The sequence below is a fragment of the Lagenorhynchus albirostris genome, chromosome 18 (genome assembly GCF_949774975.1).
Source record: "Lagenorhynchus albirostris chromosome 18, mLagAlb1.1, whole genome shotgun sequence".
Taxonomy (NCBI): domain Eukaryota; kingdom Metazoa; phylum Chordata; class Mammalia; order Artiodactyla; family Delphinidae; genus Lagenorhynchus; species Lagenorhynchus albirostris.
Window position 1 is genome coordinate 78678470 of NC_083112.1, and position 19976 is coordinate 78698445.

The 19976-nt window shown below is 56.1% G+C and overlaps 1 protein-coding gene across 1 annotated transcript in view; it reads right to left on the reverse strand.

The window, feature by feature from the left end:
* Nucleotides 1-19976, reverse strand: part of RASA3 (RAS p21 protein activator 3) — an 87525-nt gene that overhangs the window by 39836 nt on the left and 27713 nt on the right. The window contains exons 2-3 of the mRNA XM_060129444.1: nt 11605-11722; nt 1178-1281 (exon numbers count right to left, since the gene is read on the reverse strand). Coding sequence (XP_059985427.1) covers nt 1178-1281; nt 11605-11722 — 222 coding nt within the window. The remainder of the gene's footprint in view (nt 1-1177; nt 1282-11604; nt 11723-19976) is intronic.

Below are 19976 nucleotides of genomic sequence, written 5' to 3' on the forward strand. Positions count from 1 at the left end.
AGCAGTCTCCAAGAACGCTATTTGTTGGAAATGCAGACCCTGGGCCCTGCCCCAGACCCAATACCCAGCATCTGCATTTTGACGAGTGTGGGAAGCTCTGATCCATGTGCTGGAAACACTGCCAGATGCTTCTTTAAAGGACCTCAGCTCCAGAGCTGCCTTCAGACTTTTTTTTTCTTTCTTTTTTCTCTGGCAGTACGCGGGCCTCTCTGCTGTGGCCTCTCCCGTTGCGGAGCACAGGCTCCGGACGCGCAGGCTCAGCGGCCATGGCTCACGGGCCCAGCCGCTCCGCGGCATGTGGGATCCTCCTGGACCGGGGCACGAACTTGCGTCCCCTGCATCGGCAGGCGGACTCTCAACCATTGAGCCACCAGGGAAGCCCCAGACTTTGTTTTTTTTTGAGGGCTGCTGGCCTGGGCGCAAACACCCCTGACCAGTCACGTATGGGCAGTGAGTGGAGCTGGTCAGACGCCCCAGGAGCGGGCGGGAGACTGCAGTGTCACGGGCCCGCCAGGTTCAACTGCTCTGTCCAGGAGCAAAGCACCGAGACGCCTCCTGCCAGGAGCAGCCGGGCCAGCGACGATCAGCTGGGGTCCCATGGCCACAGCTGAGCCCACGTTGGGCAGCTCGGGTCTAATTCTGGTACCACGGGGAGCTGACAGGTTTCCCGGGACAGAGGCGCCCACCAAACGGGCGGCTCTGGGCTCCACGTTCAAGGTGGGTCTCACTCTCTCCAGGACGCTGGTGCCTCTGGGACCCTCAATACCTGAGACCCCCAGTACCTCTGACAGCATCCCAGTGCCTCTGAGAGCCCCTAATACTTATGAGTGCACCCCAATACCATCCCAGTCCCCCATACATGGGTGCTGGGTTCAGGGATGGGCAAGGTCTGGGGTGGTGGGATGGTTGGAGAAGGCTTCGGGAGTCGTTTGGGGGGACGCCACTCTCGCCTTGAAGGATGGTTTGCCTTTGCCGCGTGTCCCCGTGTCCCCGCGTGAGCTCGTGGTGTGTCGCCCCAGAACACAGTGACAGGGCAGCTCCGGGATGGCCAGCAAGGGCAGGCGAGATGCTGGTGTGGCTCACCGGCTCAGACGGCGTGCCCGGGAGTTCTGCCAGAATGAGCCCCGCTCAGAAGAGGCGGAGAAATTGAAGAAAACCCTGGTCGGTCGGTACCTACCTATGATTGAATCCCTCCGGAAAACGTCTCTATCGAAAATGTAAAAGGACAGGTGACGGAAACTCCGCGGAATCTCGCAGTAGAAGTCCTCTCCGTAGAAGGGGCTGGACACAGACAGAAGGGGCACCGTTAGATTCTACGAGGCGGCGTCCCCTGCCCTGGGGGCAATCAGTCCTGGGGGGATCCGTCCTGGGGGGATCGGTCCTGGGGGGATCCGTCCTGGGGGGATCGGTCCTGGGGGGATCGGTCCTGTGGGGAATCAGACCTGAGGTGGGGGTCAGTCCTGGGGGTGATCAGTCCTGAGCGGGGGGTCAGTCCTGGGGGCGATCCGTCCTATGGGGAATCAGTCCTGTGGGGATCATTCTTGAGGGAGGGTCAGTCCTGGGGGGTGATCAGTCCTGAGGGTGGTTCAGTCCTGGGGGGTCAGTCCTGGGGGGAATCAGTCCTGAGGGGGGGTCAGTCCTGGGGGGGTGATCAGTCCTGAGGGGGGGTCAGTCCTGGGGGGGTCATCAGTCCTGAGGGGGGGTCAGTCCGGGGGGGTCATCAGTCCTGAGGGGGGGTCAGTCCTGGGGGGGGTCCATCCTGTGGGGAATCAGTCCTGTGCGGATCATTCTTGAGGGGGGGTCAGTCCTGGGGGGTGATCAGTCCTGAGGGTGGTTCAGTCCTGGGGGGTCAGTCCTGGGGGGAATCAGTCCTGAGGGGGGACTCAGTCCTGGGGTGGGGATCAGTCCTGAGGGGTGGTCAGTCCAGGGGGGGATCAGTCCTGAGGGGGGGTCAGTCCTGGGGGGGTGATCAGTCCTGAGGGGGGGTCAGTCCTGGGGGGTGATCAGTCCTGAGGGGGGGTCAGTCCTGGGGGGGTGATCAGTCCTGAGGGGGGGTCAGTCCTGGGGGGTGATCAGTCCTGAGGGGGGGTCAGTCCTGGGGGGGGGGCCGGCTTCCAAGCGCCTGCCTCAGGCATGCACCTGTGACCTCACGTGGGGGACACGAAATTGGGAGCTGGTGGTCCCGGCGGGCCGAGGGAGGCGGGGGGGGGGCGGAGGGAGGCGATGGCAGGTGACAGACATGGAAGGACCTGTACGCAGGAGCTGCCTCAGAGCCTCCCCTCGGGAGGGGGACGAGCCCACCTGTGGTGCTGCCGTCAGAAGCACCTAACAGGTATCGCTTGTATTACTGACCAGCTCAGATCCAGAGCAGGAAGAGGGACTGCGCTGGCCTGAGGTCCAGGCGTGCAGAGAAGGCAGCTGCTCTCCCCCCGCCATGTCCTGGGGGCCAGAGCCCCGAAGGCACGTCCCCCAGGAGTCAGAGCTGCGGCCGAGGCCTCGCGAGAAGGCGCACGCGTACGGCAGGTGTTTCCAGGGCTGCCCCCGAGACGGCCACACACGCGAGTCCTGACTCCAGTGTCCCTGCCCACGGCCTGGCCCCCATCCCGGCTTTATCTCGGGGGACTGTCCCCACTCTCGGCTGCAAATCAGGATCACCTGGAGAGGTTTCTAGAAAACACACTGCCCAGGCCCCACTCAGAGGACCCTCTTCATGGGTGGCTCACCGGGTAGCACCTTCAGTCCCACACCTGCCATCTCCTGACACAGAGCCGTGACACCAGCCGGTTACACATGAGGGACACAAATCTCACCCCCGGCCCCTGGAGGCACAGGAGCCCCTTCATGCCCTGCACGGCTGCAGGCTTGTCCAGGGAAAGGGAAAATGCCACCCAAAGGACTGGACGGCCTTAACTACCACTATCTATCTGACAAGGGAATTAAAACGCGGCCTCTGGCGTCTGAGGCCAGCCAGAGCGCTTTCCTCGCTAATTACAGGGAGAAGTTTAAATGCAGTTTCACAGAACTGGGAAAAGAGAAAAAGCCTCCGACGGGAAGCTGTTGGCCTCTGGCTCCGCGAGCCCAGATGTGCAGGCGAGAGGTCCCGGCAGGGCACCCGCAGGACCGCAGAGTCCTTCCCCGGCCCCCCCAGAGCCCGGCTGGCACTGCCCTGCCCCCGCCGGGGCCAGACGTGAGGTTCTCCCCGGTTTCGTGCTGTGTGCTGTGTCCTATGTTGCAAACGCCAGCATCCGTTTCCCAGCATCTGGGGGAGGGGAGCGCGGGAGCCACGGGGACAGAGGGGAGCCTCCCCGCAAGCCCCGGATGTGCCACAGGGCAGCCCTGGCGGGGCCCAGGTGCCCAGAAGCGGGGACCTGGGGCCCACGCCGAGGCCCAGAGAGAGCTGGAAGCCAGGCAGGCAGGGCCCGTTCTCCGAAAAGGGTGCCGGCCGGCTCTGAACAGCTCTGCGTTCGGCTAATAAACGTGCAGGTGGTTAAACCATTCACTAAAACCTGGATTAAAATTCATGAGACCAAATACTGTATTCAGACGTCCACAGAAGAGTCGGGAAGGGAGAGGACTCGTGCAGCCTGCGCCCCGCACGGGCTGGTGCTCGCGGGACCCCGGCACCGGGAGGGCCCGCACCCCAGGCGCGAACCGCCCATGGCTCCCAGAAGCAGGAGGAACCCTGTCTGGTTTCTCCCTCACTTCCTCTAAATGGTGATTTTAAAGCAGCGCGGCCCTCGGCACCCGAGAGCCTGTCTCTGAGGCTCCGATAAGCTACTGCATCTCACTGGGAGGCCGGGTGCTCAGCTGAAGCCTCCCCCCAAGCTGTGGGTCACGGCCTGAACACAGGGAGGGGCGGCTCCCAGGAGAGAAAGGCGCTCCGTCCACGTGAAGGACGGATGGAGAAACGAGGGCCTGCCCCCAGCTTCATGCAGATGTGGACGGAGGGATGCAGCTGACCCTCCCGGGGAAGGAGCCTTGGAGGTCAGATCACAGTTTCCTCCAACTGCTGGGGAAGAAGCACCCCACCTGGACCCCACCTGGGCCAGTCTTGGCCCGCAGGACAAGGCTGGATCACAGGGCACAAGGGCACCCAGGGCGCCCGCCTACAGGGCCAGCAACACGCTCTTCCAGAAGCACAGCCGGGTGTCTGTGCCGGAGCCCGGCCCTCATGGGTGACTTGCAGCCCGTTGCCTAAGCAGCCCAAGGCGGACGGCCACGTGGCCTTGGCGGGTTCCTCACTTCTTCCAGACTCAGTTTCCCCATCTGCTCACATGGGGTGCACCCCACACGGGACTCCCACATGCAGCCCCTCCCCTCCCCCCACCCTCCCCAGAGAAATCACGTGTGCTCACCAAAAACTCACACCCGGACTGTCTTTTAAAGGCCTGGCCACGCTTCTTAAGGTAACTGAAGCCCCCGGACTCCAGAACCTTCAGAAAGGCCCCAAGGGAAGGAGGGTGTCAGGGAGAAGCCTGGGGGCGTGAGGGGGCTGGCAGCCTGGGGAGCTTTTGGGGACCCCAGAGGAACCCATTAACCACAGCATCCTGACACCCAAACTGCCCAGCCCACAGCTCCACGGGGACTGACTGTCTACTCAGGGAGAGTGGACAGGGTGGGCCCAGGGTCTCTCCCTGCAGGGTCCCAGCCTTACCTGGGCTTGGGCACGGCGGTCAGCCGGGCATCTGGGAAGCCCTGTGAGAAGCCCCACATCCTGAGATTCAGGGGCTCAGTGAGGACTGGAGCCCGATGTCGGGGGGATGCTCTGAGCTGAAGGCCCACCCTGGACCAGAGAGCTCCCCAGGACCGGGGGGAAGGGTCCCCGCCTGGAGCTCCCCAGAACCGAGGGGAAGGGTCCCCGCCTGGAGCTCCCCAGGACCGAGGGGAAGGGTCCCCACCTGGAGCTCCCCAGGACCGGGGGGAAGTGTCCCTGCCTGGAGCCCCCCCGAACCAGGGGGAAGGGTCCCTGCCTGGAGCTCCCCAGGACGGGGGGGGAAGGGTCCACGCCTGGATTTCCCCAGGATCGAGGGAAAGGGTCCCTGCCTGGAGCTCCCCAGGACCGGGGGGGTGGAAGGGTCCCCGCCTGGAGCTCCCCAGGACCGGGGGGGTGGAAGGGTCCCCACCTGGAGCTCCCCAGGACTGGGGGGGTGGAAGGGTCCCGCCTGGAGTGCCCCAGGACCGAGGGGAAGGGTCCCCCGGCCTGGAGCTCCCCATGACCGGGGGAGTGGAAGGGTCCCCGCCTGGAGCTCCCCATGACCGGGGGGGTGGAAGGGTCCCCGCCTGGAGCTCCCCAGGACCGGGGGGGTGGAAGGGTCCCCACCTGGAGCTCCCCAGGACTGGGGGGGTGGAAGGGTCCCGCCTGGAGTGCCCCAGGACCGAGGGGAAGGGTCCCCTGGCCTGGAGCTCCCCATGACCGGGGGAGTGGAAGGGTCCCCGCCTGGAGCTCCCCATGACCGGGGGAATGGAAGGGTCCCCGCCTGGAGCTCCCCAGGACCGGGGGGGTGGAAGGGTCCCCACCTGGAGCTCCCCAGGACCGGGGGTAAGGGTCCCCGCCTGGAGCTCCCCAGGACCGTTGGGGCGAAGGGTGGTGTGGAACGTCTGGGCCTGAGACCTGCATTTATGTCAAAAAGACTTACTTTTTAAGCTTTAACTTGAGAAAGTAGAGAGAAAAGAAACATAAGGAGAGATGATGCTACCTGTACAGTCTCATAATCTCCAAGTTGGTGTTTTCTAGTCAACAACTTGGTTTTCATTAAGAACATCTGAGAAAATGGCGTCTTTCGTCCCAAACCACAGACTCCCTCTTGTGCTGTCACTCCCTAACCCCAAACAACTTCGCCCTCCCGGAGACGGAGACCGCGGAGGCCACCACACAAAGCTCTATTTTCTGAGCAATTTGCATCTCTCGGAGGAACAGAGAGACCCTCTCAAGTCACTGACCCACAGGCTCCTTCTGATTCCAAACCGGAAGCTCGCGCCCACCCGCAGGGGAACAGCCTTTCATTCGGGAAAATTCTTGGCGAGAATGACGGGATTAGAGATTCTGTAATGACACCCAAATCGATAAGCGCGGTGATGAGCTAGCTCCTTCCTCACTTGCTCTAGAAAGCGGTTATTTTACTAACTTCTAATGTTATGTAAAATACAAAAACAAACAAACAAAAAACCTACCAACAAAAGAACAAAAATACTGCCCATAATCCCACTACCCAGAAAAAATAACCACATTGGCGTTTAAGTCCTCACGTGTCAGACCATTTTTAGAGCTATGCCAGTTTTTTAAACAAAAAGGAATCTTACTGTGAACACAACTTTCTAACTTGCCTTTATCGCTTGACAGACACAACCAAACTCTGCGGGAGGCAAGGAGGCACAGTCGCGGGGTCAGGGCCGTCCGGTCCAGAGGCCCACGGGGGCGGGAGGGAGGGGCTTCTGGGCTGGATATGGGGGGGCGGGCGTCCAGGCAGGAGGCTCAGCACAGCCTCAACAGAGCTGCCCTGGGGGAAAGTGAGGGTCAGAGTAGGAGTCGCTTCCTGCCCGTCGAGGGGAGAGGTGGGCAATGTCATCCTCAAAATAATCACTTACATGGACAAAAGGAAATGAAAAACTAGCACTTCATGGGATACGCCTGCAAACGATTGGGCCAACCCAGCTCCTAAGAGTTCCTTTTTTTAACTGTAGCACGAACGTGCTCCCTTTACTGGATAGGACAACACAGTTTCATAGAGCCTTTCCATTTAAATAAATGGTAAAGAAATGATGACTTGCCATTTAAATGATTAAAAATTGTAGCTGTAAAAAGTTAAATGTGAACACCGTCCACTTGCACCGTCAGGAAGATACTGTTCTCAGGAGGACAGAACTTTCCCCGAATCACCGTCCTGGAGGAGAGACGGTCCGGAAAAGCCTCCTTCTCCCCGAAGGGTCTGACCAGGGGGGTTCCCCCAGTAAATTTGCAACAGCAGTCCCCTCTCAGTGCCCACTGTCCCACACCAGACATGCAGGAAAGGAAGGCAGGGACGGTGACACCTGCTCACGGGTGAGCGGCGTTCTGCAGACCCAGGGCGTGGGGACACCCACAGAGCCAGGCCGCAGCCCGATTCCTGGACCCCCTTCCCCTGGAGAAAGGAGGGAAGGGGGTGTGTGTCCTCCCTCTCACCCTCACGCTCCATCTGCACTCCAGCCTGAGGGAGGACAGACCACGCTGGGTGGCACTGACCCTCTGTGGCCACCGAGGCCCCTCTGGCTACGAGCCCCAGACAGGGCACCAGGTCCTGCCGGCTCCCTCAGGTCCAGAGATCAGACGTAGGCTCTTTGTTTCCTACAGCAACGTTGCCAAACAGATGGTCAACCCTCACAGGCGATGCTGAGCCTGGAGGACGATGCGGGAGTTAGCGCCATAACACAGCAAGGCGTGCAGCTGCTCTGTGCCGGCAACACTGAACCCTGACAGCTGCCGGTGCCGGTGGCCTGTCCAGGGCGCAGTGCCCTCCTTGTCACCCAGGCATGCCCCCTTCCCTCCACCCTCGCAGCTGCCATCTGGGTCTGGGTCTTGTGCCACTGGGCTCTGCCCCCCAGGTTCGGCCCCTCAAGAACTGAGCTGCATTAAGACACCACCTCCTGTGACCTCCACCCGTGGTCGCTGGCCTTAGGAATTCCCACAGGACGTGTTCAGACATCCCTCTACCTTCTGTGTCTCTAAACCTCTCTCACGCTTTCCATTCCTTTGTGTCTCTGGGGTAGATTTCGGGTTTTTTTTTAAGATTTTTTTTGATGTGGACCATTTTTAAAATCTTTATTGAATTTGTTACAATATTGCTTCTGTTTTATGTTTTGGTTTTATGGCCACGAGGCATGTGGGATCTTAACTCCCTGACCAGGGATTGAACCTGCACCTCCTGCATTGGAAGGCAAAGTCTTAACCACTGGACCACCAGGGAAGTCCCTCTGGGGTATATTTCAAATGTACCTTCCACTTTACCAATTTTCCTTTCAGCTATGTCTAATCAACTATTTAGTTCATTCACTGAGTTTTTCATCTAAATTCTTGTGATCTGCACTTTTAGAAATTCTGTTAGATTCTTTTTCAAATTGGTGCGGGCATTCTTCATCGTTCCTTATCCTGCTCACGTTTTCAATCTTGTCTCATTACTTTTAAGTTCACTAAACTTTGTTAGCTGACATTCTGCAAACACTGCAGGCCTGATTCTGCTGTCTGTTGTTTCTCTTGGAAAATGCACATGACGCTTTATTTCTGTGTTCTCTGTGCATTTTCTCCTCTGAGCTCAAGCTCCCTGAAACGTTATACTGGAGAATCCTGAGACCTAGATTGAAGGAGGGGAGTGGATTTGCTTTCGACTGCCCTGTCATTGCCTCAGCAGGAGTTACAAACTACTAACCCAAGACTGCATTAACGTATGTGTATGGATTGTGGTTTCTGAACCACAGATGTGGTGCGGATTCAGGCTACACACTCCAAGAGCCAGCTTGTGATTTCAAGTACTCAGCACCAAGTTGAGGCACACTTTCCTCACTCACTTCTTTTATGCAGCAGGTTACTTGCTTTTGCCCTTACACTGCAGAGTCAAGGTCTGGGGCGACCAGCTTGCCCCTCACCAGTATAAATAGGGGTTTTGCCTCAATACTAAATGGTCACATACACCCATATTTTTAAATCATTTTTAAAATTAAAGTATAGTTAATTTACAATGTGTACTAGTTTCAGGTGTACAGCAAAGTGATGCAGGAATATATATTCAGAATATATATATATATATGTTCTTTTTTTCCATTATAGGTTCTTGCAAGATATTGAATATAGTTCCCTGTGCTATACAGTAGGTCTTTGCTGTTTATCTATTTTATATATAGTATTGTGTATGGTTAATCCCAAACTCCTAATTTATCCCTCTCCCCTCCCCCGCTGTGCCCTTTGGTAACCGTGTTTGTTTTCTATGTCTGAGTCTGTTTCTGTTTTGTAAATAAGTTCATTCGTATCATTTTTTTAGATTCCACATATAAGCGATATCATATATTTGTCTTTCTCTGTCTGACTTACTTCATTTAGTATGATAATCTCTAGGTCCATCTGTGTTGCTGCAAATGGCACTATTTCATCTTTTTATGGCTGAGTAATATTCCATTATATATATATGTACCACACCTTCTTTATCCATTCACCTGGTGATGGACATCTAGGTTGCTTCCATGTCTTGGCTATTGTCAATAGTGCTGCTATGAGCATTGGGGTGCATGCATCTTTACAAATTATGGTTTTCTCTGGATATACACCCAGGAATGGGACTAGTGGATCATATGGTAGCTCTGTTTTTAGTTTTTTAAGGAAGCTCCATACTGTTCTCCATAGTGGCTGCACCAGTTTACATTCCCACCAACCACGTAGGAGGGTTCCATTTTCTCCACACCCGCTCCAGCATTTATTATTTGTAGACTTTTTAATGATGGCCATTCTGACCTGTGTAAGGTGGTACCTCATTACAGTGAGGTTTGGATTTGCATTTCTCTAATAATTAGCGATGTTGAACATCTTTTCATGTGTTTGTTGGCCGTTTGTACGGCTTCTTTGGAGAAATGTCTATTTAGGTTTTCTGCCCATTTTTTTTATTGGGTTGTTTGATTTTTTGTTATTAAGCTGTATGAGCTGTTTGTATATTTTGGAAATTAATCCCTTGTCAGTAGTATCATTCATAAATACTTTCCCCCATTCCGTAGGTTGTCTTTTCACTTTGTTTACGGTTTCCTTTGCTGTGCAAAGCTTTTAGGTTTAATTAGGTCCCATTTGTTTCTTGTCTCATATTTTTTTAACCTCTTGGAATTATTTCGTGTAGGTTTGTCTCTTTATTTGCTGTCAGCTTTAACTTCCTGCTTACAGCGCTCCCTGACTTATCTGGCGTATTAGATAAGCACTCAATAAATATTAATTGAGCTAATGAATAAATTAACCTTTCAAAAACTAAGCTTATTAAAACTGTCTGAGGAAAGCAGGAATGGTCTGTGAAGGGTTAGACGCTCTGACGAGTTGGGAGAATCACCTCGGCATACTCACTAGAGTTAACTGGCTCCTGGTGACAGTGTTTGGGGGCTGCCCGATTCTGGCTGTATCACAGGTAGCCGACTTCCCAGAAGAGACAATATTACTACACCACTCTTTTTATTTCGCTCTCAGCCTCCCTTTCCTGCTCCAAAAGCTCATTTTCTTATGCCATCAAAACCAGAAACTATGATTTCTATCTCTAAACGTGTAAGAAATATTTTCAGGAATGGTCCCTATTTCTCGGCCTCAACTAAAGCAGAGGTTCCCAAATTCCCTTCCCAGAGACCCTCACCCGGCAGGTCTGCGGGGAGCCCAGCTCTGCAGAGACCCTCTAACGTGGACTCTTCTCCTGGGGAGCTCACGGAAATAGCCCTGAGGGCGACGGTAGCACCTTCAACATCAGCGCCACAGCCACACGCGACTCCTGACAAACTCCTCAGTCTTCTCGTTCTCCTTCAACAAATTACTTCAGAGAATCCGGAGGGCGCATTCAAATAACACAGGGCCTCAGGAGCAGCCCTGCCGGTCTGGGCGACAACGGGGCACACGGAGAAGGGAAGTGTCTGCATGTTTCGGGGGCAGGAGATCTTAACAGTTTCTAAAAGTTAAATTCATTAAGTCACCAGAACGTGCTGTTTGTTCCCACTTAGAAGCAGCAATGTGCAAGGATATGATTCATCTGCTAACAATGTTCTCGAGCCCAAGACAGCTCTTTGGATGGACCCACACAGCCCACCGTTCTAAGCCCGAGGGTGGCCCACTGTCAGCACGGGCTCCAGAACCACTTGCTCTGGTTGGGACCCCGCCGGCTTCGCTGTGCTTCCCCCAGGCCCACCCCACCGTCCCCGCCCGCCTGCCAGGGCGGCAGAGGCCCCCTCGCCTACCCACTCCCTCTCCCGGAGACATACTGTGACCACAGGTGCCACCACTTCCTACCCCAGGGCGGGGTCCGGGGCCAGCAGGCCTGGAGCTGGTGGGAAATGCAAATCACCGCCCTACCCTACCCGCCTGGGGCGACACCCGGGCCTTAACAGGCTCTCCGAACGGTTCCTACACAAGCCGGGGGTGAGGGGCATGGACGTGTTTCTGAGGCTGAAAACCTCTCAGTCTTAAGGCTTCAATGCTAGCCTCTCTCACCTGACCCCTCTGTTCCTCAAATCTAGCAACAATGCTTTCTAGGTCTGATCTCTGTGAACAGTTATCTCCACCCCCGTCTTGAGCCTCTTCAGAAAAAGGAAGATGGTTAAAAAAAAGCTCCCCAAGTATTTATGCTCTGAAATCCTTGCTTTGTACTCTTTCGTTGCACTATATACTGCCCAGCTCATCTCGACTTAGAAAGTCCTCACCCACCTCTCAGCCGACTAATAAGTCTATGCGCTCTGTCCTTTCCGCTCTGCCCCGGTCATTACGGGCATTTAGGGACCATGAGCCCGTCACCGCCCCGGGAGCCCGTTCCTCTCTCAGGCCGAGAGAGAGGATAAGGATGGAGTGAGGACACCCTCCGCACAGAAGCAACTGTCAGCAGCAAATAAAGCGGCAGCAGACGTTACCAGAGTGATTTCTCCACGATCTGGGTCCTGAAAACCTCCTCCTGGTCTAGGTTCACGGTGCAATAACAATCTCGCATCTTGTTTGGCCCCGGGTAAGTGGGAAGATTTTTGGCTTCACCTAAAAAGCAAACGTAAATCTATCATCAGTTTAGCATGGAATTATTCAGTCTCCTTGATAACCACAGACACCTTCCCAATGATGGATTTATCTCACAGCAAGGCACCCGCTCACTTCTGTACGTTCATTAGCTCTTCACGAGGTCTCGGTTTTCTTGCCTCCAAAGTGTTGATGAGAAAACCATCTGTACTGTTACAGTGTAAGGTAACATATACATTAACCTCTAAAGCAATGGATTCCTATAAAAGTAGTAATCCATTGGCCTAGGAGTTAAGGATTGTTTCGTTTTACCCACGTTGGTCCCTTTAATATTTTTAATGTTTAAATTATGGTAAGATACATAGAAATTAAAATGTATCCTCTCACCCACCTTCACACATACAGCTCAGCAGCACCGCAGTTAACTCTATTCACACTGCTGCACAATCAACCTACAGAACTCCTTCACCTCGCAAAGCTGAAACTGCACCCACTAAACAACAAGCCCCGTGTCCCCGCCACCGCCAGCCCCTGCCGCCCACCTTCTGCCCAGGGACCTCACAGAAGTGGAACCACACACTGCCTGTCCTTCTGGGCCTGGTTTATGTCACTGAGCACAATGTCCTCAAGGCTCATCCACGTCATGGCCCGAGACAGGATTCGCTTCTTTTCCAAGGCTAACGTTTTGCTTATCTATTCATCCCCCGGGTCCCTTTTCATTTTGAATTTAATTTGATAGTATTAGGTCAAAGTTGGGGCAATAATTAAGGAGAAGGACTCTTTTTTTACTGATGAGTAAGCTACGAACTCCAGCTGTTTAGAAGCCGGTGAGGAGAAGTCTGGGGTGGGGAGGCCAGCCACGGGCCATGCCTCCCCGACACACGCTGGAGAAAAGGGAGGAGCTGCCAACGGCCCCGTGGAATCTTGGACGCCACGTCGCCTTTGATCTTGGGTCTGACCGAAGACCATTAGTGAAGCCGCAGCCGCTGGACCCTCCGCCAGAAGCTGGGAGTGCGCCTGGGCTGCAAGTGCGAGCAGCCCCTTTGCTTGTGGACTGATAGGGAGCAGAGGGGCTTGCAACCAGGGAGGAGAAGCCCCCTCCCTGGAAGGAACCCCACTGACGAGCTCCCGCCTCCCAGGGGCCTCCTGTCCCCCAGCTGGGCGTTTTCAGGCACCAGACCCAGGGTTAGGAAGGGGGCCGGGGCTGAGCACCCAGCACCCACCAACGCAGCCCAGTCACAGCCGACACCTGTTAGTACCACCCAGGGCCGTGCTACCTCACGGCCAACACCTGTTAGTACCACCCAGGGCCGTGCTACCGCTTCTGGTTAAAACCGAAGGAAAAGCAGCAACAACAGAGAGCAAACCAAAACCTCAGAGCTCAGCCCCCAGAGGAGCCGCGCCCGCACCCCACAAACACACTTGACGCCGCTCTCGGGGAAACACGCAGGTGGCAACTTCCTGCTGCCCAGGGTGGAGGTGAGCTTGACGGGCCGAAGTCTTTCTCTCAAACTTCCGATTGGCCTTATTGCTCGGGATGGAGGAGAGCAGCAATGAACAGAAGTGGCTCAGTAACTGGGCCAATAAATCGAGTGTTCTGAGGCTTCCTAGCAGCCCCAGCTGTACTCTGCACAGGCGGGTCTGCCGCACACGCGGCCGGGACACCAGGCCTCTCCTCCGGGCCTCGGCTTCCCCGACCGTAAAAGCAAGACAGCACACGTCTCCCAGCCCCCTCTAACACAAAACGTTCTAGGAAGTTTTCTTTTGGGAATCGTCAGTGACTCTCAGATGGTGAAGAAAAAGAAATAACCAATGGGGCTTCCCTGGCGGCGCAGTGGTTGAGAGTCCGCCTGCCGATGCAGGGGATACGGGTTCGTGCCCTGATCCGGGAAGGTCCCACATGCCGCGGAGCGGCTGGGCCCGTGAGCCATGGCCGCTGAACTTGCGCGTCCGGAGCCTGTGCTCCGCAACGGGAGAGGCCACAACAGTGAGAGGCCCGCGTACCACAAAAAAAAGAAAAAAAAAAAAAAAGAGAAAAAAAAGAAATAACCAATGAATGTTTTCCTAGGGGTGCGGCTATCCTCACGGTACCTCACGCCACAAGGCTCCGGGAAGCGTGTCCACAAGCGTCAGGCACAGAACCACGGACCATCTGAGAAGAGGCGCGTGATCCCACCCGGCTTCGAGCCCGCTGTTAAGTGTCCAAAGACAGACTTTCCGACGGCTCCTGGCAGATGTGAGCAGTCAGGTGGGCACACACAGGTGCGTGCGGGGGGCGTGACGACCCACATCCCAAGGGGCCCAGCGGCTTCCCACCCACTTTCCAAACTGATTTACGTTCACAAATCTTCCCCCTAACACAGCCCAGCTCTGCTGACTTTCCAGCTGACACCTCTAGGATGTGACCCTATTTCCTGCTGGAACTTTTTGGGCAACAAATGAGATATTTAGCTGCAAATTCCTGTGTTTCTTAAAAGTAGAAAAAAAAACCTTTTTTTTTGAAAGTCTTATTGGAGATGGCCATTGGTGGAAAACACAGAACTGGGATTTTTTTTCTGTTTATTCTCGGAAGAACCTCAGAACACAAGCAGCGGCAGCTGACACTTCTCTTCAAGGACAGAAGAGACGGACGCGCCTCCCCTGAACGATCGGGTTAACAGCTGCGAGATACCGAACTACCTTGTGTGGCTGTGAACGTGGCCTGGCTCCCCGCCTCCCAGCCCTGGCCCTGCCCAACCCCACCGGTTACAGAAACATCCCGGTTGCTATGACAGTGGCGACACCAGAGCACCGGCAGGCAGAGCGCAGCCAACATTAAGGAGCGGCTCAGGCCAGGAGGGTTGGGAGTGGGCCGGCACCCGGTCCTGGCCGTGTGGTCTGCCCAGGGTCCTCCAGCTGGGGACCCCACCGTGGCCCAGGGGGCTGGGCGGGGCGTGTCCCAGCCACACTCAGAGCAGATGACGTCTCCTCCATGCGTGTTACTTGTGCCAAAGGCCGGAGGCCGCTCCCCTCCCTGGAGGCAGATTAGGGGCCTTTCGTCTCCGTCAAAGGAGAAGAGCCATGACCCTTTCTCCAGCGTGTGGAGGCATTTGCCTAAGAAGGTAAAGCCACACCTCGTATACATTTGTTGAACGACTGGATGGATAAACGCCTGCAAGGAAAAAGGAAAGTAAACTCTGGTTTCAGTCTACGAGCCAAGTCACGTTTCATACGCCTCCCTCCCGTTATCCACGTCTCCAAAACGTACACTGTCCACCCACCAGAACTGTCTGCTGGTGGATTTGATAAAGACGGTAAATTGGCGCCCGGTGCCGCCTCTGAACCCTGAATTTACACGGAAGCAAAAGGCAGCACTTAAAAATCGGTGATGAAACAGCACTGAAACAGCAAACCTGTTCCTGATCACAGGCGCCACACTCGGGGTGATCACGGCCAGAGAGCCCCAGACCCACAGGCACCTGACCCGGTGGAGGGAAGGGCCACGCGTGGCTGTCCACGCCTCCCGCAGGGCTGTGGGCGGTCTTCGCGGCACCGCTAGGTCCTGCCCTGACGAGGAAGCCCACTGCCCTTGTGGGGCAACAACGCTGTCTGCACCCCAAGAGGGGTGTTGGACGTCTAACCGGCCTGGGCACCGCACGTCAGCCAGCTCACCTCCGAGGGGCTCTGTCTGTCTGCTGCCCTCGAGAAGAGTGTCCTCAGCCACCCCAAGAGAGACTCCCAGCCGTGAGCTGGGGCCTCGAGTCTGCCACATCCACGGAGCGTTGGAACTTGGCTCTTTCCTACTCAGTGTGTTGGTTTTCACCTCAACTACAGGCCAACCTCTGCAAATAACACCTAAACAGGTACTCGAGCCCAGTGCACTAGTCCTGTAAAAGCGAAGCTCCCCGGCCCAGGGCCTCTGTGCACAGAGGCAGGACACGTGGAGGAATTAGAGCCCCCGGCGCTCCCGTCTTTCCATGGGCTTTCTGGTCATTCTAAACACCTAACGGGTCTACAAATTCTGGCAGCCAGCACAGCTCATGATACCTACATAGAAGCCTACTGGTCTCAGATCACTCAGATCATGAAAGATCATGATCACTCAGATCATGAAAGATCACTTTCATGACTGAAACATCCTATTTCCATGAATATGTTGTTGACGGCCTTGCTAGGTGACTCTAGCACTTGATATTAAATAGAACAAAAGTCCGTAAAACCTGATGAGATTGGACTTTATAGTCAAGTTACCAACAGCCTCCTCTACTGCACGCTGAGTTACAAGTCAGGAGACCTCCAGGCTGAGCTGCCAGACCCCGCAGGGCTCAGCTGATGTCTGCGCCCGGGGAGGGGCATGACCAGGACACAGGAAGATTTACTAACATGCATCGCAGGTTTCCTCCAATTTCCAGAAAGAATAGGTGACACCATGAAAGACAAGTTTAAAATAAGGCTGTTAAAATGGAAATTAAGCGTTTAACATATGGTGAGAGGGAGGAAAGTTACACCTATCCAACCCCACCGTGAGTGGTTCCGAGTTTCCCGGTAGCTAAGGAACAAATGGAAATATGGCGGAACACACACTTCTCACGATTTACCTAAAAATGAAACACACCAGCTCTCCAGGAGGAAACACCATGAAAAGAGGGGCTGGCGTGGCTTCCGAGAAAATGTGACAGAAGATGCAGAAACATGCTCAAGGCTCTTTTCTGTCCTCAGCAGGTGGGGACTCGAGGGACAACCTGTGAGAATCGCTTGGCACAGGGGGGCACGCTGACGGGGGCTGAGGACGCTGGGCGGCCAGGAGTCCCAGGAAGAGCCCGCTGAGGCCCCATTCCGCACGCAGACACGACAGGGTCGCCCCTCAGGCCCGGGGACCGCGGGGCGGAGGGACCCTGGAGGAGCCTCTGGTCACCCCCTCCTCTCTGTGGACCCCACGGCCGCGCCTGGTCTCGTTTCCCCTCTGCGTCCAGCACCCCAGCAGTGCCGGGCAGATGACGAGCGTCCCTGAAATGTTTGTCCCAGGGATTAAAGGAGAAAGTCTGTGATGAAATGACCACGCACGGCAGCTTCTGAAGACAGTCGCCAGAGACACGACGTGGGGGCGGTCACAGCTCCTACTCTGCTCCTCCGAGGGGGACTCCCGTGTCCCTCCCTTTGGTCTGGGCTGGCCTCAGGGCCCTGACTGACCAGCAGTGACTGCCGGCTCCCTGGGAGATGTCAGAGCCATGTGCTTCCACCCTGGCCACTGGACACCCTCTGCCCGAGCCACAGGCCAGGCCCCGGAGGCCACCGCTGGGGGGGCAGTGCAGCTGCCTGGACAACCCGGGCCAGCCTAGCTTCCCAGCGCTCCACACGGGTGACGGATGCGTCTCGTGCCTGAGGGGCAGCCCGCCCACCAGCTGCCCACCATGGCTCCAACCAGGCCTCACGTCCAGCCCGAATCCCTTGGCCCCAACGTTGTGAGATGTGATAGCACAGCTGTCAGACGCTCACGGGGCTCTAGGCGAAGCAGCTCTTCACCGGTCCCCTCCCTGCACACGGTGAGGACTTAAAGGTGTGACTAACCCGGCAGTGGAGAGCCCAGGAGACACCCAGAGTCCCTCCAGGTGAGGAGACCCTGCCCTGCACCCCTGCTGCCTTCTGACTCTGACTCAAAGTACCTCCAACTCTAGTGAGAATAATGATGAAGTGCGGCAGCCGTGCAGCCGGGGGACACCCGGGCTCCAGCAGCACCGTCGACAGCTGGGCGAGTGCGGCGATGACCGAGGGCCTTCCGGGCTGGGAGCTGCCCCTCAGTCTCAGCTGGGGGCTGGCGGTGAAGGCAATGCTCTCCCTACACGCGGAGTTTTCAATTCTGAATAAGTCGACGCCATTTAAAACTGGTGATTTCACGTTTTCCTAAGCCAGGACTGCCGCTCCCTGAGAAAACTCAGAAGCTCCAGCGGTGCTGGGCCACGGCCCCGTTTTAACAGTGCCTGGCCGGGTCGGGGCAGCCCCTCCCAGGGGCACCTGTCCGCCCTCCTCACGTGCTGTGACTGTCAGATTTTATCTTGTCGCCGCCCAGAAGACTTGTGGAAAGAAGTACTGACGGGACCCCCAGCTACATGAGGGTCTCCTCCCGCCTGAGGCCTCCACCCGCCCCTGGAAGCTTCCGTCTCTCCCCGTGGCCCGAGCACCGGTCACCTGGAGGGACGGGAATTTCTGGCTGGCTGGACGGCCCTGCAGGGCTTGCGGGGGTACTCTGGGGCACAGATCTGTGGCACTCCGCAATCATAAAATGCAGGGCTGGCAACACCTGCCGGGCTGCTCGGCCCGGTGCCCCGACACCCGTGGGAACCCCCCAGCTTCCGAGCCGGTGGAAAATGTCGGGGCTGCAGGGGGCGGGTGGGCGTCTCCTCCACCCTGGGCTGTCCCCCCCGCCCTCAGAGCTCCTTCATGCAGAGCCCGGCAGACCCCCTAAGGCAAGGGGGCGTGGAGAACCCTACACACGTCTCTGCTTGAACTGAGAAGGCCTTAGAATCTAAAGAAAAGTGCAGTTTAGGCTCCTGGGCAAGAAAGAACGCCTATGGCACGAAGAACAGCAGGTGAAAAGTCGTCCATTTCCCCACGTTCCGGCGGATTTTGTGGACGACGGCGCAGCCCCAGGATCGTTTAGATCTTCCATCTGAACTGAACTCAACCTATTCAGCACCTAAAAACGCACAAAATATTAGCTAACTTTGCTTTTACTTAGAGGCTGGTCTCTTCCCATCGGGAAAAATAATCAAGTGCTATTCTCTTGTGCTTTTCCAATTAAGCTAGAAATGAAAATAGTGCTCTTGGACAACAACCCAATCCTGAAATAAAAGCTGTACAATTAAGCCCAGGGAAAAAGAAACCACTTGTTTCCTTTAACTTCCGAATGCTGTGGTGAATGGGGATTTCCGATTCCTTGGGACCTGAAACTTTGTGCCTCTGTTTAGGACATCCTTCTTCCCCTAATGCTGCATTCCTAAGGGCTGCTAAGGCCAGAAAAGAACAAGCGGCACTTACTCTGCCCCCCTAACCCTGGGGACACACCTGAGGGGCCTCGGGGACACTGGAAACGGGGCAGCGGGCGCCCCAGCGGGCACTCGGGGGCACACGGCCCCCCCTCCAGGGCTCCCTCTGGGGCAGGACAGGAGGGAGGAGTGCTACGTGACATACACGCTCACTCAATCAACAGCACGGTCAAAGGCCCCACGACTGAGACACAGCATCTGACCAACGTGCTGGTCGCCACTGCCCCGTGTGCCGGGTACCCCGAGCAGCTGTGCCTCTGCTCTCGCCCCCGGCCTGCGATCGGCCTCGGGACGCTCCCCACCCGAGCTCCGGGCACCCGCGCCTCGTCCGGGTGGAAGTTCCCTCCCGTCTCTCCTCTTGACTGCGAGCCCCTCGAGAACAGGAGCAGAGTCTGAAGAAGCCGGGGTCCTCCCGAGAACCGCCATTTGACACATTTGAATACATTTGTAAACTGCAAATCTCCCGATTAACTTTCACACGAGAAGATGTTGGTTAGCTGGTTACTAAGATCAATGAAGAAGCTTCTGGAAAACAAAGTAGGGAAAACACCTAAGAAATAAACAGGGACCAAGAATATCATTACGTGCGGCATCGTGACGACTAAAGCAGCAGCTGAAGACTGTCGGCAAGGCCCCCCACTCCCCGCTCGGCTGCACGACCCCGTCCTCTGCTCCTCTGTGCTTTGCTTTTACTAACTGCACAGGAATCTCTAGGAGGTTATCAGTAAAAGGGTGGGGTGAGAATTTCAAGGTAGCTGAGAGGGTGAAGGAGAAAAAGGAAACAGAGGTGGCAGGGATATGACTAGATTTTTTCTTTTTAATGAAACAAACTAAGGTGAGGATATTGTGGAAACTTCGGGAAGAGTGAGGACCCCTGGATACGAGCTCCGCAAGGGCAGGGAGGCCACCCCTAGCGTCCCTGCACATGTGGGCAGCGATCCGGAGGTGCCCGTGAGCACAGACGACACAGAACAGAACACAAGCCTTGGGACGTTTCCGCGCTACGAGACCCAGATGTGAGGGGTGAGGGAGGGACCCAGAAGAGAGCCAGGAGAGGTGGGGACACCCGGGCCGACACCTGGCAGTGGGCATATGGCCAGACAGCCATGCTGCACGTGCCTGGCATGGACAGGTGTGTACGTGCATGGTTTTTGTTTTGTTTTGTTTTGTTTTTTTTGCGGTACGCGGGCCTCTCACCGCTGTGGCCTCTCCCATTGCGGAGCACAGGCTCCGGACGCACAGGCTCAGCGGCC